This window comes from Cibotium barometz, chromosome 26 (genome assembly GCF_041138505.1).
Source record: "Cibotium barometz isolate CiBa-2024 chromosome 26, ASM4113850v1, whole genome shotgun sequence".
NCBI lineage: Eukaryota > Viridiplantae > Streptophyta > Polypodiopsida > Cyatheales > Cibotiaceae > Cibotium > Cibotium barometz.
The window spans coordinates 12,335,258-12,353,436 of NC_141071.1; the positions used below are offsets into that span (position 1 = coordinate 12,335,258).

General features: G+C 46.9%; 1 protein-coding gene across 1 annotated transcript in view; it reads left to right on the forward strand.

The window, feature by feature from the left end:
• Nucleotides 1-17,312, forward strand: part of HEMG2 (Flavin containing amine oxidoreductase family) — a 144,268-nt gene extending 126,956 nt beyond the window's left edge. Inside the window, exons 12-18 of the mRNA XM_086820262.1 lie at nucleotides 10,296-10,481; nucleotides 10,571-10,645; nucleotides 10,735-10,858; nucleotides 10,959-11,067; nucleotides 11,202-11,276; nucleotides 12,297-12,403; nucleotides 16,992-17,312. Of these exons, the coding sequence (XP_086676388.1) occupies nucleotides 10,296-10,481; nucleotides 10,571-10,645; nucleotides 10,735-10,858; nucleotides 10,959-11,067; nucleotides 11,202-11,276; nucleotides 12,297-12,403; nucleotides 16,992-17,122 (807 nt within the window). The 3' untranslated portion in view covers nucleotides 17,123-17,312. The remainder of the gene's footprint in view (nucleotides 1-10,295; nucleotides 10,482-10,570; nucleotides 10,646-10,734; nucleotides 10,859-10,958; nucleotides 11,068-11,201; nucleotides 11,277-12,296; nucleotides 12,404-16,991) is intronic.
• The last annotated feature ends 867 nt before the right edge of the window (nucleotides 17,313-18,179 follow it).

Consider the following 18,179-nt stretch of genomic DNA (forward strand, 5'->3'; position numbering starts at 1 on the left):
CAGCCGGTACGGCAAGTACAGAAGCTGGTACAGCAAGTACAGTGGCTGGTACAGCAAGTATAGTGGCTGGTACAGCTGGTACGGTGGCTGGTACAGCAGGTACAGCAAGTACAGAGGCTGGTACAGCAAGTACAGTGGCTGGTACAGCCGGTACGGTGGCGGATACAGCAGGTACAGCAAGTACAAATGCTGGTACAACACATACAATGGCTAGAAATCATAATAAATGATTGAATACCCTTGCCTTAAGTCTTTCTTCGCGATGGAAGCCTCCAAAACAGTCACCAACAGCCGGTATTCTTCATGGGCAGCCTTCAAGAGAGAGAGAAAGAGAGTAGCCATCATTAGAGAAGCCTTCAACGGTGGTAGAGGCTAGTGTGCAGCAAGAGAGCCTCCATTAATGAAGAGAGAGCTCTCCAATTTATAGATTTGGGCCTCCCATGAGCTAAAATGGCAAGAGAAGGCTACAATGACAAGTGGAGAGCCACACAATAGCTGAAGTGACAAGTGTGAGGCCACTTGTCTCATTTTGATCCATTTTCTAACAAGTGTCAGGCCACTTGTCTCACTTTGGTCCACTTTCTTGCCACATGTCCCAATCTAAGAGATGGGTCCTTCCATAATCTTTACCTCTAAAAATATCCCAACTGGTAGACATTCTGTCATAGGCACTTTGCCAACTCTTGGTATCTGCTTAATTCCAGATGTAATGACGCGAACAGAATTCCCATCGGAGTCGGGCCAAAAATAGCAACTCTCCTAAATTTTAGGAGTGTGGTCCTTTGTATTCTAGGATAATCCCCCATTCCCAAAGCTTGTACTTTCCAAATATTTAAGCATCCTGGAGTCCACCAGACCCCTTTTCAGACTGGGAAATATCCAGGCTGGTGACATCCTCCCCAACTTCTTAAAAGTTGTCCGCAACTTTAAGCTTCAAGCCATATATTCAAGATATAATCATGTCCCATCGATTGGGCGAGACGAGACAGTCTCAAAAATCCAATATAACTGAAGAATCCATGTCCCAAAGAAATGGGCGAGACTAAATAAGTCTCCATAATACCAATATCAAAATCATGTCCCAAGATAAATGGGCAAGACAAAAACAGTCCCATAAGTCCAGATATCATAATCCATGTCCCAAGATAAATGGGCGAGACAAATCAGTCCCATAAATCTAGATATCATAATCCATGTCCCAAGTAAATGGGTGAGACAAAACAGTCCCATAAGTCCAGATATCATAATCCATGTCCCAAGTAAATGGGCGAGACAAAACAGTCCCATAAGTCCAGATATCATAATCCATGTAGATCACCAAGGAGCTGCCTTGACGCCCGGCCCGACTTCAGTGCCCATATTCTCTACCATTGGCTCTATGTTCTACCAAGCAAGGTAGCAACATCTTGAAGAGCACTTAGGTCAAGAGAAATACTACACAGCGCGGCTAAACAAGGAGTCCTGAAAACAATCACTCGCAGGCATAGATAACCTGGTGTTCCATACGCATTTCTGCTACACATAGTTTATAGGCATTTCGGCCACCAACTCACACTACCCTCTCAAGTGCCCATGTTCCCTTCCATCTGCTCTCTATTGTTCCACCCACACATGGTAGAAACAATCTTCAAGAGAGCACGTAGGACAAGAGAACACTACACAGGGTAAGTGAACCATGAGTTCCATAAGTCCAATGCATCCCAAATAAAGGGAGCCAAAAAGAATAATCCATCCCAGTAAAAGGGAGCCATAAACATAATCCATAAACCTGAGGATGGATCCAAATTCCTAGAAAAGAAGTCCAGGAATCCATACACCTGTATACCATAATCCTTGTATACCATAACTCTTACCACATACTCCGTGCTAACCACACACCTTGGAGTAGAGGTGGACTTTATCCATAAAAGCATCATATCCATGAGATATCCAAAGATTGCTTCTCTATAAACTGGGACAGATTCGTCCATAGAAATTGCTTGTGAAGCCCAATATGTATATAAATCTCCTCCAAGAAAGAAATCTCCATGGATATATTCCATCCCAATAAAGGGAGCCATGAAAAGAATTCATCCCATTAAAGGGAGCCATAAACAATGTTTCCCTGAAACCATCTCAAGGCAAACAACAACACCTTTCTCCTTGCATAGCTATACAAGGGTTAGTGAACATCAAAAACACTTCATAGCAAAAGCACTAACTTTGCAAACTCAAAGTATACTTAGCTATTCTTTGCCAGGTTGGTCATGAAGCCAACAGAAATATCTCGTCACCATATCCTTAAGATATCTTGAGATATATCTCCATATAGCTTGCCTGTAAGCTTGATAATATAATCCACAATATCCATATGGAAAGAGTGCTAAACGTGTGCACATAAAGCCAACTCCATACTTCCAAGATAAATTTTGTGAATTCATAAATCCTTAGATCAAGCTGTCTATTGTTCATGCTCTTGCTTCATAGGCTCTGAAGTGGCTGGCCATGCTTAATAGCAATGATGGTAAGTGTGGTCCTCACTCCAGATCTTTTCTCTTCCTTATTGATAGAAGGAAGCCTCCGCTTCCAAGAAAGCCTATGCTCTGATACCAATGTAACTCGCAGCGGCGGTGCCCGGGGGACTAGGGCCTTTGACACACTTGTTGATACCATCAATGCATATTAAAAACATTTAAACATGGCCACAGCCTTAACACATATCCATCATCACTTTGCATAAAACATAAAGCTGGACAAAACATCCACAAATGCTGCAAATGGAGCTTGCACGAGTGACACTGCATAGAGGCCGGAATGGGCCGACCCCCCCCCCCCTTGGAGTATTTTATTACCCAAGGAGAATAATATCATGTACAAGCTTTGAGGGCCTTACTCTCCCCACGGGAGATGCCAGATTATCCATATACAAATGCCATAACACAGCCCAACACAAGGCAACCAAGCTGGAACATAGGCTGTAGAAATGCCGAGCCAACAATATAATCCATATACCTCCGTGTGGGTACTGATTCTTCCCCAAAAACCACGGGTCTTCATGCAATAGAGCTAGTACAGCAAGTACAACTCTCCATTCAGCCGGTACAGCAGGTACAATGGCTGGTACAGCATGTACGGTGGCTGGTACAGCCGGTACGGTGGCTGGTACAGCTGGTACAGCAAGTACAGAAGCTGGTACAGCAAGTACAGTGGCTGGTACAGCAAGTATAGTGGCTGGTACAGCTGGTACGGTGGCTGGTACAGTAGGTACAGCAAGTACAGAGGCTGGTACAGCAAGTACAGTGGCTGGTACAGCCGGTACGGTGGCGGATACAGCAGGTACAGCAAGTACAAATGCTGGTACAACACATACAATGGCTAGAAATCATAATAAATGATTGAATACCCTTGCCTTAAGTCTTTCTTCGCGATGGAAGCCTCCAAAACAGTCACCAACAGCCGGTATTCTTCATGGGCAGCCTTCAAGAGAGAGAGAAAGAGAGTAGCCATCATTAGAGAAGCCTTCAACGGTGGTAGAGGCTAGTGTGCAGCAAGAGAGCCTCCATTAATGAAGAGAGAGCTCTCCAATTTATAGATTTGGGCCTCCCATGAGCTAAAATGGCAAGAGAAGGCTACAATGACAAGTGGAGAGCCACACAATAGCTGAAGTGACAAGTGTGAGGCCACTTGTCTCATTTTGATCCATTTTCTAACAAGTGTCAGGCCACTTGTCTCACTTTGGTCCACTTTCTTGCCACATGTCCCAATCTAAGAGATGGGTCCTTCCATAATCTTTACCTCTAAAAATATCCCAACTGGTAGACATTCTGTCATAGGCACTTTGCCAACTCTTGGTATCTGCTTAATTCCAGATGTAATGACGCGAACAGAATTCCCATCGGAGTCGGGCCAAAAATAGCAACTCTCCTAAATTTTAGGAGTGTGGTCCTTTGTATTCTAGGATAATCCCCCATTCCCAAAGCTTGTACTTTCCAAATATTTAAGCATCCTGGAGTCCACCAGACCCCTTTTCAGACTGGGAAATATCCAGGCTGGTGACACGGGGGGGGCAGGCGGGCAAGGGCGGGACGCGGAGGGGGGGGGGGAGCAGGCGGGGACGAAGGAGGCGAGGGCGAAGGCGGGCAGCAGGCTTGAGCAGGGCAGGGGGGCGCGAGAGCTTCAACGAGCACGCTTTTCAAAGTGTATTCTAACTTAAAATCCTTTTGTCCCCTTCACACTTGGGCTAGCCACACACATGGGTTTCTTTTCTCGATTCCAAGTTGATGCCGTTCACACTGTCCATCCCGTGCCCGTGCCCGTGCCCGTGCCCAGAGAAAAACACAGGGTCGTAACATACCCCCCTCTTGAAAAATAGCAAGCGTCCTCGATTGCACTCTATAACACAGTAAGGCATCGTATGAGCAAAGATTCCCCATGTGACAAAAGCAATGCCCCTCCAGTGCATCTGGGTGATGAAACAATCATCCTGGACAAAAAGGTCACACCGTCACGTCAAAGTGACAAACAACTCTTGCTTGTTCCTTCAGAACCTGCAGAAAAAGTCAAAACAAGTGGAAACATGTAACTTGTGTTAGCCAAAAAACAAAACCATGCATCATTCTACATATGACAAACATATGCATGACACATACATGCATTTGCAAACAATATGCTCCTCAAGCTGCTCTACCTACTCCGAAATAACAGTCTCAAGGCTGCTCTCAAGCCTTATGCTCATGGACATCCACGACTGAAGGTACGACATGAGCATATGAAAGCACTCAATGCATCTAAACTATACGTCCACGAAGTACTTTCCACGTATGTCTCATGGCTACCCCGCAGGAGTCACACCCAGTGGTGCATCCATGAACATAATAAAGTACTTGATGTATCATACCAACATACATGCATCACATGACACAATCTAGAGTATTACCCAAAGTATTCTCAATGGTACCAAGATCTAATGGCACCAGAATACAATAATACCTCAAAAAGTGTATGCATACATGCACAAATAGAGTTCGATCCATATATCCATGAACCAAACCAACTCTAGGACTGCTCGCAAGACTTATGTCTTCCATAGAGTCTCGAAGTGTTAGCTCAGGTTGCCGCAGACTTTGAGCTCAACCAAACCATGCCATTCCAAAGGAGACCAACTCCACAAAAAGCATCCATCTCAATATCCAATTGACCAACACCTTGGTCAAGAACAGCCAGAACCATATGACAAAGATCAACATCCCAATCTTCCTCAATCATACTTTAGTTCCAAAGGCAAAAACCATCTCTGTTAACCATAGATGTAGATAGAGTTATCCATAGTTGCAGTTATAGTTCATGGTGCGGCCAAGTGTGAACCATACCCAACTTTACCATCTCATGTGACTAGTACACAATATCATAGAAGTCCCATAAGCAGATGTACTGTCAGCCTCCAGTACCTCGGGTGAATACAAAGATGTCACCAAGCGACTCCTAGATCAAAATTGAGCGTGTCTGTAACAAGGGAGTGGAGGTGCTACCCCCCTCTTGAGCATCAGGCAATGCTCCAGACCCATGCTCTGCTGAACTGAATGAGCCGTCGCAAGAGCTGGCTCCATCTCAAAGGCCTCAAGATAAAGCTGCAATACCTGAGGTGAATTTGCTAAGTCACCCTCCTCCATCCACTTTGTTACGACCCTGTGTTTTTCTCTGGACAACAAGCAGGTGGGCACGGGCACGGGCACGGGATGGACAAATGTGAACAAGCATCAGTTGGATATGAAAAGGAAAACCCATAAGTGTGTGGCCAGCCCAAGTGTGTTTAAAGTTTACAAGGTTTAATAACCTTTGATGATAAAAATATTATTATTTTTATTTGTATGCGTTTTTGCTATATTGCTTTTGGCGTTTTCGAGAAAGCGAATCGCCTCTTTATAAAAAGGTGAAGGGTGGCCATGTGACGGGTGGTGGTCGCCGTGTGGTCAGCGGGCGAGTGCTGGGCGGTGGTCATCGTTGGGCAGGTCGCCGTATGGAGTCGGCGCTGCTGCGTGTACATGTGGAAGACCCGGGTGCTGTTGCGCATGGGCTACAGCCGGGTGCTGCTGCGCATGGGTTAAGGTGGGCGCTGTTGCGCATGGGCTACAGCCGGGTGCTGCTGCGCACATGGGCTATAACCAGGCGGGCTACTGTCAGCTACAGGCGCCAGGTAGGTTGCAGCCAGGGGGTGTCAGGTGGGAGGCTCTGTACGCCAGGTGGTTGCACGTATGGGCACGTATGGGCTTCAGCCAGCAACAACGGGCGCAAGGCGGGAGATTCTCTATAGCCAGTCGGGCAGCCAGGAGGACTGTTGGCGACCACAGAGGCGCAAGGGCTGAACAGCACGACTCTCTCTCTCTTGGAAGGAGGCGAGCTGAAGGAGGCACCGAGGGGCTAACAGCCAAGGGGTTTCTCTCTCTCTCTCTCTCTCTCTCTTCGCAAGTAGGTGGGTTTGCAGGAAAAGCTAAGATGCACAGGATGATGTTCTTGGAAGAGATGTGTTGTTGCTCTTCGTCTTGGACTTGTGTATTCAGGGATTGCTTGACACGTCCTCTATCTCTCTCTCTAGGTTTTGGCAACCATGCTTGGATGGTATATCTGTCATGAAAACATGTTATTGGCTTTTGAGAGGAAACAAGACTTTGGTATCGAGGAAACAGGCCTATGGTGTATGGATACAGGTCTACGGTTTCTCGAGGTTACATGCAAGCTGTGACTATAGGAAGGACATGTGGTTTGGTACAGCCCTACTACTGTTTGGGAAAGGGTTTGTGGGATCCATGGAAGAGATGGAGAAGACCTTTTCAAGCAGGGAGGTGTCGTACAGGTGTGCCTTCTCTATGGAATGCTTTGCTGTAATAGCGAGAGTTCTTATTTGGAAGTCCTGGGTGAAAGCTTCGAGGGATCCTATTGGTAGAGGATTCTACGAGTTGTACTTTGTACTCAAATTTTGATCGAGTAAAGAAATACTTCAAGGGGCGCCACTGCGTTTTGGGGCCAATCGGGGATCCATCATCCTATTGGTAGAGGATTCTACGAGTTGTAGTTTGTACTCAAATTTTGATCGAGTAAAGAAATACCACAAGGGGCACCACTGCGTTTTGGGGCCAATCGGTGTCCTTGTACTATTTGCAGGAGCACTCTAGCTCCCCGTGTTTGTTTTCTTTTCGAGGTCCCCATGGGTGATGAAGTGTTTTGTGTGGGAGTGTTTGTTTTACCGCCCGTCAGATTTCTGAAGGCCGGTTTCACACTTCGCATCCATCGGTGAACAGTTCTTGAACTTCACAGGATAGTGACGGGAAACTTTACCCTGTACCTTTCTTTCCTTATGTGCTAGTATCTGCTCGGGAATAAGAACCTCATAAAGTTCCTCCGCTTCCGTCTGAGCCTCATCTGATATATCCACAGGCACCCAAAACTCACTTGTACTCCACCCAAGTGGTAAGCACAAGTCCCTTATAAAGCATAGTAGATCACCACTTCTAAACATAGAAGAAGCTGCCTTCCGAACCCCATGAAGCCTCCGTGAAGATACCAACGGTGACAAAGTGTCAAAAGCCATAGCCTCCAACCCATCTCTTGCACCATAACACTTCAACTGCTTTCTTGTTCCTGGCTGACTACCTCCTGTCCTTGGTGTCTTTTCTCCTGAGCTTGTTCTTTAGCTTTTGCTCTTCACCTCATATAGGCAAAGACACAATCCTGCACTGTCTCGTGCACTTCCTTTTCACTTTCCACATGTTGAAACTTTTGATGTGACAACCGTGGGCTCGCCTCCTTGAGAAAGTAGACGATATCCCGGCGATGGAACCATGAAACCGGCCTTCAAAAATTTGATGGGCGGTGAAACAAACACTCGCATACAAAACACTTCAACACCTTTGAGGACTTGGAAAAGGAAAACAAACAAGGAGAGCTAGAGTGCTCCTACAAACATTACACGGACACCGATTGGCTTCAAATCGCAATGGCGCCCCCCTGCGGTATTTCTTTACTTGATCAAATTTGAGTACAAAGTACAACTTGTAGAATCCTCTACCAATAGGATCCCTTATAGTTTCACCCAGGACTTCCAAAAGAGAACTCTCGTTATTACAGCATAGTATACCATAGAGAAGGCACACCTATACAACACCTCCCTGCTTTCTAAAGTCTTCTCCATCTCAACTATGGATCCTTGAAACCTTTTCCCATATGGCAGTAGGGCTGTATCGTACCACATGTCCTTCCCTATAGCCAGAGCTTGCATGTAACCTCGAGAAGACTACAACCTGTTCACACGAATCCAAAGACATGTTTTGCACATGAAACCAAAGACGTGTAATCTGATAAACCAAAGACCTGTAATCCGATAAACCAAAGACCTGTAATCTGATAAACCAAAGACCTGTAATCCGATAAACCAAAGACCTGTATCCATTAAACCATATGCCTATTTCCTCGATACCAAAGTCCTGTTTCCTCTCGAAAACATTAAAGTGAGTCAAACAGACTCTTGATGCAACTGTTGTTGAAGTCAAAATCATTGTAGACTCCAGAGGCATGAAAGAATTGTTTTGATTAATGAGGTTAGTTGAAAAGTTCTTCACCTTCTTGAGAGAATTCCCAATAACCTAGTGACTGAATAGCATTATTTCCCAAAAACATAGTTATCAAATTGCATGAACTTCTAATCTAGACATAAACTTTGATGCTATGAACTCGGTATAGGAACGACAATCCGATTGACTATAGTGCATCAAACCACCTAGCCTTCAATCCCATCAAACGATTACCACTCAACAAAGTGCTTCCGTGATAAGAAGGTAGCCTTTCTTTACATCAAGCAAGGAGCTTTGGGAAGAAATAAGCTAAATAAACTCGGACTTAGGTGGAGAACTAGTGAATCCCTAAAAATGGGAGGTGCGAGGGTCCTCTAAGCCCCAAATTTATAAACATGCTTTGTGAATAGCTCCGTGAATGGGAAATCCAAGTGATGGGTCGTACCATTGACTAGGCTTTCGCCCACCATGGCCCCCCCATCCAGAGATGTAACTAGAAGGATGTTGATAATAGCGAGGCTATGGTGCATACAAACTTGCATTTTTTCCACAATGCATGAGTAATTATGTTATACTCATGAGCAACTTGGCTACAATAGTTAGCCAATTGAAAGAAGTACGGTAAGCCAATGTGTATACCAATTGATGTGATTGGTTATTGATGATAAGATATGCTTTTGCGTTTAGGTTTTGTAGCCATGCAACTTATGAAATTCTCTTCAATGTGATATGGGTGTATAAGTGAAGCGTGGCTTTTTTCCTTGTCTGTTTTTTTTTGCAGCAATATTGATTGGTTAGTCATCTCTGCAATTGTTAATGTTCCCTGAAGTGATCTGTAGGCATGTGTAGTGATCTGGAAGGGTTTCATCTTGCGTGAAAACCAGACTGGTTTTTCACGGCATGAATCTTATGCTTAACCTTGAGAGGATCTGGCTATAAAGATCGAGTGAAGTCTCGCAACCCAGTTGTAGGACCCATGCTATCTCGTCATTTGACCTTCAGAATAATCTTGAACATTAGCACACAGCGGTGAAAGCATCATAAGCAATCAAGAGACAACAATGTGACCTGGGAAGGGAAATGTGACTCCTCCTGTTTAGGCCCTTAGGTTGTCATGCCTCAGAACACTGGGAGGAGGGGGAAGGAAGAAAGGTTGGGCTTGGTGGTGGGGCACACGCCGATGCGATCTGGATGAGGTGAGGAGGAGGATAAGGAATTATCAGTAGGAAGGATTAGGGGTATGGGCAAAGGCAGCAGCACATGGAGAGGTGGCAGAATGCAGCCAAAAGGTGACAAAAGAAGAGGGTGGCAAGTAGTATGGCAGAAAAGAGAGTGTGCGGCGGGCAGCAGGCACACCCTAAAGGCGGCTAGAAAGATGTGATGTGGGAAAGAGGTAAGGCCTATGCCTGGAAGTGGTGGGATAGTGTTGAGTTAGGTGATGGGATGATGAGGTGTCAAGGAGGAGAGCAGAGCTTTTTCCTCACATTCTTCAAAGTTGATGCAGAGACATCCAAGTCAATAGGGCTTTTACAGAGATGACAAGCACGGGCATGAAAACTTTCGGATGGATGGGGAACATTGCCCATTCAAGCCCAAGGATGCCCGCCCATCCTGAGACAGACATTTAATTGTGCAGGCATATATGTGAATGCCAAAAAATAGTCTTCTCATGATTAAAACTCTCCTTCATGAAGGTATAATTATGATTGTTTTTGCCGTTGAGTTAATTCTGATATAATTTCAGCTATGTAGACCTTGACAGATGCTCTAGCCGGATGTATTGGAAAAGACAGCTTGAGATATAATGCAACAGTCTTGTCATTAGCATGCAATCAACAAGGAAACCCTCTCCGTGATAGCTGGAAGGTCTCGTTCTCAGATGACTCACATGACAGTGGAAAGCAGGCTGAGCAGAATTTTGATGCTGTTATCATGACTGTGAGTTCCGATTGATTTCTCAAGCTTTCTCTGTCTTGTATATAAAGCCTTTGAACCTTTGAAAGAATGGGGGGGCTTAAATCTTGCAGGCACCTCTAAGTGACTTTCAAGAGATGCAGGTCAGCAAAGATGGGAAACCGTACTCTCTAGAGCTTATGCCCAAGGTAAAGTTTACTTTTTTTCTTTAAAAACAATAAAATGACTTTCTGTAAAGCTATGTATGTTGGCATTCATTATTCAACTTTGAATTCAGGTGACCTATCAACCCCTATCTGTACTTGTGATGGCTTTTAAGAGGGAGGATGTGAAACATCCATTAGATGGGTTCGGAGTTCTGATACCATCTAAAGAACAGGTTAATGGATTTCAGACTTTAGGTGAAATTTCATACCCAAGTCTTCTCTTTTGTTGTGTTATGAAAACTTTTTTGAGTTATACAAGGCAAGAGTAATGGTGACATCTAAACTGGGTTTCTAGGCACACTCTTTTCATCCTCTATGTTTCTGGATCGAGCACCGTCTGATACCATGCTTTTCACCTCTTTCATTGGTGGTAGCAGAAACAGGAGTCTTGCATCAAAATCAGCGTAAGATCAAGCTAGCAGTTTTCTCTTAACCTTAAAATTTAATTTCTATGTGGTGCCACTTTGCATGTTTCTGGGTGGTACTGTCTCCATAATTTAAGCCTCAGACAGAAGGGATGCCATTGTTGATGTTTTAGGATGGATTTGAAAGAAGCAGCAATGGAAGATCTACATCAGCTAATGGGTGTATCGGGTCAGCCCGTATTTTTCAAGTAAGAAACGAGTCCCAAAATGTTTGTGTTTCTCAACTACATAACATATGAAACATTCACAAGGTTGCATGATATGAATCGGGTATGAACCCTTATGTCCCATAATACGAGACAGTTATAGGCATGTTCCTGATTTTACTTATAGGCCCAAGGGTGCCCTTAATCAAAGGTAACCTACAGGGAGTCACCATTTAAAGTGACACTGCCGGCATTTAATGCCCTAGTGCACTACTTCTAGTTGAGGTGCCTTGTGAAGTCCATGGAGATTGTCCACAAGTTTCCAGAATGGCTTGCAAGGGCAGCCCTGAGTAGACAGTCGTGCAATCTTGCAAGCATACTTGCTGTGTTGCTGGACAGGTCCAGAGGTAGCAGTGTTGTGATTTTCCATGATGCACCACTGTGTCGATAAGTGACCACTTTACCGATGGTGGTGGCCAGCTAGGAGACCACATCAACCCCACTGCTTCGAGCTGTTAACCATAGAAGAAGGGTGAACTTACAGGGGAGAAAGGCACCTCCATCCAGTGAGGCAACTTGGTGAGAGTGTAGTCCCACTTAAATTTCACTGGAGGTCTGATCTGGCAAAGGGGAAGGGTCCAGGAGGTGTAGTGTCTGCAATGGATCAGTATGCCATTTGCGCTCTTGAAACCCTACCATCTTGACCGCTAAGTTCCTCATTTGTTGCCTTGTTGAGAAACTGGGAAAATACTCTTGGTGTGTGAATTTCCAGGACTTCTGGGGTACCAATACATTCCCTAAGCCCTTCTTTGTCACCCTCTTGATAAACCACCTATTGAGTCATGCATGCATGCATGCACACACAAAAACACACAAGCGCACGCATGCATGGGATCCAAAAATGAGAAAAATTAAGGATGGAGAAAAAAGAAAACCAAAAACAAAATATGAGAACATCAAATAGTAATTTAAAAGAATCACGGAGTATGGAAATATGTGTGAACTTTACTTGGATTTAGAAGCAGTTGGGAGTGATCTGTGATTTCTATGGATCATTTGCAGGCACATTTTTTGGAGCAGGGCATTCCCTCAATATGGACCAGGTTTTCATAGTGTTCTCAATGCACTGCAAAAACTGGAGGGAGACCTTCCGGGGTTCTACTATGCTGGTAAAGGTTTCCAGTTTCAGAACATCGATGTTCTGCATTTTGAGTTTCTGTAAATGTATTTACTTCTGAGGCAATCTCTCTCTCTCCATGCAATGCTGTTTTTTTCCCAAGAAAAGTTCCTTCCATTAGTTTAAAAAATACAGGTGAAACAGCCAAGTACAAGACCCAGACTCAATTATTGGAGACAAGAAAAACAATCGGGGGCAGAGAGGGGCTCTTCCTCGCTGGCTCTCAGAGGAAGGGTATCTCATACAATGGGAGGGGGGAACAATCAAACAGGTGGCCTATAAAGCCAAGTAACCTCTATCTTTGACCCTGAGGAAAGGGCCGCTGGAAAGGGCCACTGCTCCAAATCTGCAGAAAACCCTCTTGGCACTTTGGCATATGCTTAGAGCTGCCTCGGAGCTTCTCCCACTGGCCACATAGGGTGGGTATGATGTCCGTCCATATGCTCCTGATGGACTCAGCTGGTGGCGTGGTAGTGCCCTAAATGGCCTCACTGCAACGATCACGTCAAATGTGCCATGCTGCTATACTGCTGATGTGCCTCTGGGATTGCCGTTGTGACTCCAGAGGGTGTCCACTTCTAGAATAGATATAGCCGACCGACCTCCAACTGCCAGCCAAGTGCCCACTGCCAAGCTCCTGTGAGCTATCCGCCAGAGGAAAAGAGTAATCTTCCAGGGCCAGAAGATGTCCCACAGCCGCTTCCAAAAATTACGGAGGAAACCTTTACCCTGCCTGTGTTCTACTACCGCCGGTGTATTATCAACCTCTGGCATGTGGATCCTGCGGCCTAGACAGACTGTGTACTTAAAGAAGGGGATGTCAACGGCATCCTTGGGGGACGAAGGGATCGTGCCATTGCCACTCTCCAGGATCCCAGCCGCATCAGTGGCTGACCCTCCCATAACCATAATCTCCAAAATCTCCGTGGGGCCATTTTGGCCGGAGGTGGGTTGACGTTCCATCTGTGGTTGGAAAACCAATCACTATCACCCTCTGTAAAGTGCAGCTCCCGAGGTCTTCCGTCGAGGTGGAGGATTAGTAAAAAATCTACCCCGTGGCCCAATAGAGAAAGTCATGAGGGTGCCTCCATTTGCACCATGGACTGCTATCGGGATATCATGTTTGGTAAAAAGCCCTACCCACTCAGGGGGAGGCAAGTCCTAGACTGATGCGAGCCCACTCAGGAGGGATGGAGTCGTCGTGATGTCGAGGGCGAGCTTGTCTCTGCCTCAGATCCCAGTAAGGCTCATCTCTTGGGCCTCTGGCGGGAGTCACCTCAAGGTGAGCCACTCTCCAAGAAACTGGGTCAGTCCCTCGCTCAATGTACCCCATGAGACATGAGGACGGAAGCCTAGCATGTGACCACTAGGAAGGGTAATCAAGGGGTTTCAAACCAGTGGCTGTCGAAGTCTCACCTCGTCTAGGATTGGGGGAGACTGGTGGAGAGCAGAATGACTATGGTCTGAGGCGTCTGAGGCTGGCCGTGAATTGGTCCTCCAAAGCTTGGTAAGGCCATGGGTCCTCCTTTTTGTAAAGATCCATCTTGGGATCAGGGCCCAGGGACCGCCAAGAACTGGAGTGCGGGCCATGAGAAAGTCTTTCCATGGCTCACCACCTGGGAGGAGTTCTCTGATGCTCCGCTTGCCCAGAAGGGCTCTCCTTTGCGCATAGAAGGATCAACAATGCCGAAGCCGCCTTTGTGGCGAGGTTGAATGGTAACTCTCCATGCTACCTTGGCCCGTGCCAGCTTGCCATCTCTGCCAGCCCAAAGGAAGCTGTGGATCAACCGCTGTACCTGACTAATACACGTTCTAGAGAAGGCCTAGCAAGAAGTGATGTACCACATTGTAAGGACTTGGTTTGCCACCACCACACGACCAGCAAGTGAGAGCTTGATCATGATTAAGTAAAGAAGCTTCTTCTGAATGCTCAGCCAATTGATCTGTGCGCCTGAGGCCAACAAAAGATCTCAACTCCATCCGCAAACCTCTAGAGATTTTCCACATCTCCAGAGAGGTAGGTTGCTATGTCATCTGCAAACTCTGAATTGAGGAGCTCCTCTTGAGATTGGATAGGAAGCCTGAGGCCTTGTAGTCTGGTCTGTGAAGCTAAAAAACTGCTCATTGCCTCCGCCACAAAGAGGAAGAGGAAGGGCACAAGGAGACATCCCTGGTGTATTGAACGAGAAAGTGGAAAGTGGAAACCTGTTGCCTTGAGCGCCCTGGATAAGGATGTGACTGTGAGAGGCCGAGTAGAGGGCGTAGACACCTTGGATCCAGGTGGCGGGGAAGCCTATCCTGCACATAGTCCCCTCGAGAAAGTCCAATCCACCCTGTCGTAGGCTTTCTCGAAATCTAGAGCACTTTCCTCTAGGGAGCGCCTGCAGTGCCTTTGGAATCTCCCTAGAAGGGTGTCATCAAGAAACTCCGGAGAGCCGGTGGGACCACCTCGTGCGTGTGCTAGCAGACCCCTTCTCGCATCTTGTACCAGCGAAGGAGTGAGGCTCTGCAGTGAGGAGGGAACTGAAGAAACAAGTGGCTATGTCTCAAACTTGGGTTGGTTTGGAAGCAAAGGTGCCGTCCAATCTTCTAAGCCATCCCTCTGGTTGTGAGGCTCCGTCCAATCCCCTGTGCTGCTCGAGTCAAGAAAGACGAGTGGGCACAGAATCTGTACTCCACTCTTCTCTCCAGGCAAACTCCGGATTCCACTCTCACTGTACCACTACACTAAGTGGGAAGGAGAAAATCACTGCTCCATTCTCAAGAGTGGCCAGTTTGGATTTGTGAAAGAACCCACATCCCTTGGTAGGCATCTGAAGAAGCTGTAATCCACAGACTGTCCCATCATGACTCGGGGGGGAGGGGGGGGGGACCACATGGAGACTTAGGGCGCAGGGCTCTTACTGGAAGCAGCAACCATCATGGCTACAGGCTGCGAGAACTGATGGATTAGTCTGCGGATGGAACCCATGTGGCGGCTCCTCCCAGGTTTACAGGCAACTGGTGGTCCATAGGAGTGCTCTCCACAGGCCCCACGGGGGGCCGGGGGGTGTGCAAGGGAGAGGATCTTAGGGTGGGACCCTCACTCCCGATGGGTGATCCTCAGATAAATGCTCGAAACAGTTCTCTGACGCAACCATTTTCGCCTTGGTCCTGTCGGGCTGTCTAGCCTGATGGCGGCGTGTTGCTCTGGCTAGGCGTTGGCGTTGCCTCTGCTTGGTCGTTTGCCTTACCCCCCTCCTCATCCTCAAGGGGAGGGTGCTGGGGCTTTGTCTCATCAGAGGGGGGAGGTGGGGCGTTGGGGCACTCGGTCGGGACTCGACACTCTGCACTTTGCGGGGGGGGGGAGGGGCTGGACGGGCCTGCGGAGCTTGCCTAGACTGGCGACGAGGATAAGCTTTGGTGACGTGACGGATCTGCCGGCAAATGAAACACTGGCTAGGAAGGCCTGAGTACCCTACCCGCTGAAGGATGGGTCCCCCCGGAGGCATCGAAGAGAGATGACTTATGGAACTATATCCAAAAAGGAAATGCTGATGCGAAGTGAAGGGATCCCAGCCACATGCGCCATCATTGAGGTGGCTGTCGCCAGGGATTCCAACACTTGCCCTATTGGTGGAAGGTACTCCTTCCTGAGACCTGGAAAACAGACCGTGACTGGGAATCTGGATACTCTAGCAAGATGGTCGGAGGTGGGATCAAAACTGTGCTGCCAATGTGTGAAAAACGCGTGGGTCGTGCGCAACACAGTGGGGCTTAGCTGAAGCATGTGTTCTGAGGATGCTGGGGTGTCGAAGTCTGCCTGGGAGTAGCCTTGCCTGAGGGTACGGATATCTATGATCTTGCCCAGCTCGGCAAGGATGCTGGCTAGGAGCGAGTCACGAAGCTGGCTGCGCTCAGGGCGGATACCCATAATCTTGCAAACCAATGTTGAGGCATCAAGGGAGGCTACTGTTGGTGCTAGGAGCTGGAGGTCCTCTTCAGAGAAAAGGCAAGGGGCAGTGGCCTCAGTTGGGGTAGATGGAGCGGCTGCCATGAAGTCCTCCTGAAGGGGTGAAGTCCAAAGGAAGCCGATACACCTGCCGTAACAAAACAGCCTGAGTGTAAGAACCTACTGACTAGAAACATGAATGTGGAGGCAGAAAAGCGGGGGTGCGAGGAGAAAGGAAGGCCGAAGGGGGAGCTCACAGGAGGAAGGAAGGAGGCGGGAGAGGGCGGAGAGGAAGGGTGGCAGAAGGGAAGCGGAGGAGGCAGCGGGGCGAGATGGAGGCAAGGACGGACAGGCAACAGAGAGGGGCAACTGGCAGAAGATGGGGGTGCACGGGAGGCGGGCAGGAAGGTTGAAGACGGGGGCGCACAGAAGGCAGGGCGGGCAGACTGTGCTGTGGCGTGTTTGGGGGGGGGGGGGAGGGCAATGGCGCTCAGGAGGAGGAAGGCAGGGGCAGCATGAAGGGCAGGTGCACAGGAGGCGGGGGGATGCTCCTGCCTGATGTCCTATTCATGCCATCATCTCTTTTGTAGAGGTCCGCTTCTCTCTCTTTCATGTGTGCATATATCTGATGCTTTTTTTAATCATGCAGGAAACCACAGGGGAGGATTGGCTGTAGGAAAGGCCTTGGCATCAGGGTACAATATTGCAGGTCAGGTTGTGGAGTATCTACAGTCCTCTGGTGGGCGGAAGCTGTATACAATGGCCTCAGCGAATGCGTAGTTTCACAAATTATCGTAGTCTTTGCTGATGGTTGAAGTCTGAAGCAAACGAGGAGAGCTAATGCCAGTGAAGTAAGGAAGGTGAAACCTTGATTTGCCCTACTTGTACATGATATGTAAGCAAGATCAATGGAAAATAATGCTGTAAATTGCAAATGCTTATCCAGCTATAAATGAAATATTCTTTGCTAGGACGCAGGAGGCAGCGTTGACGCAGCCTGCCCTCGGTGCATTTTTTGTTTGATTTTTTTGGGGTTTTTTTTTTTTGGGTTTGGGGGAATATATTGACTGCATTCCATTATGGTCTTCTTCCTCTGAAAGCATCTGTGAACCAGCCTTCGAAGAGTGAAATTAAGAGCTTGTGTAGGAATTTAGTAAAAAAAAAGAGAGCCTGGGAACAGGCATTTGGGTTGCTCCATTGCCCTTCTGTGTTGCTCTACTCTCTCTCTCTCTCTCTCTCTCTCTCTCTCTAGCCCTTCTATTTGTCCTTGCGCCCTTTTCCCTTCTGTTTGGCTTCTCTCTCTCTCTCTCTCTCTCTCTCTCTCTCATATGTGACATGTATTCAAGAATAAAGACCCTTGTTTGTGTTTGCGCCCTTTCCCTTCTGTTTGGCTTCTCTCTCTCCTACTCGAGAATCATCTCAATGACTCCCTCCCCTTGTGGCTAAAACAAGAGGGAGAAAAGGGCCACAGTGAAAGGAGGATTTTTGGATTTTTGAAATTTGGTATAATTTTTTAGGCTTGGCTCACGTTTGGAAAAGTATTTTTTGTTGTATGGCCTGGCCGAAGTAACACACAGGTCACCTGCTTGTTTGTGATATTCATATTCTTGGTAGAAGTTATTCCTATACGTGAATCCTCATCAGGATATATGTCCGTTCTTTAGGCAATATTTGTTGTGTGGGTTATATTCATGATTGAAGTTAATACGAGATATCCTCTAACAATAATAATATTATTTATGTGGTTAATATTTATAAAAGACTTTGATGCTGTTTATAAACTGTGAAAGGTAATTATGATTTGCATAAGTGGAAGTTGGAATAAGGGTGCCATACT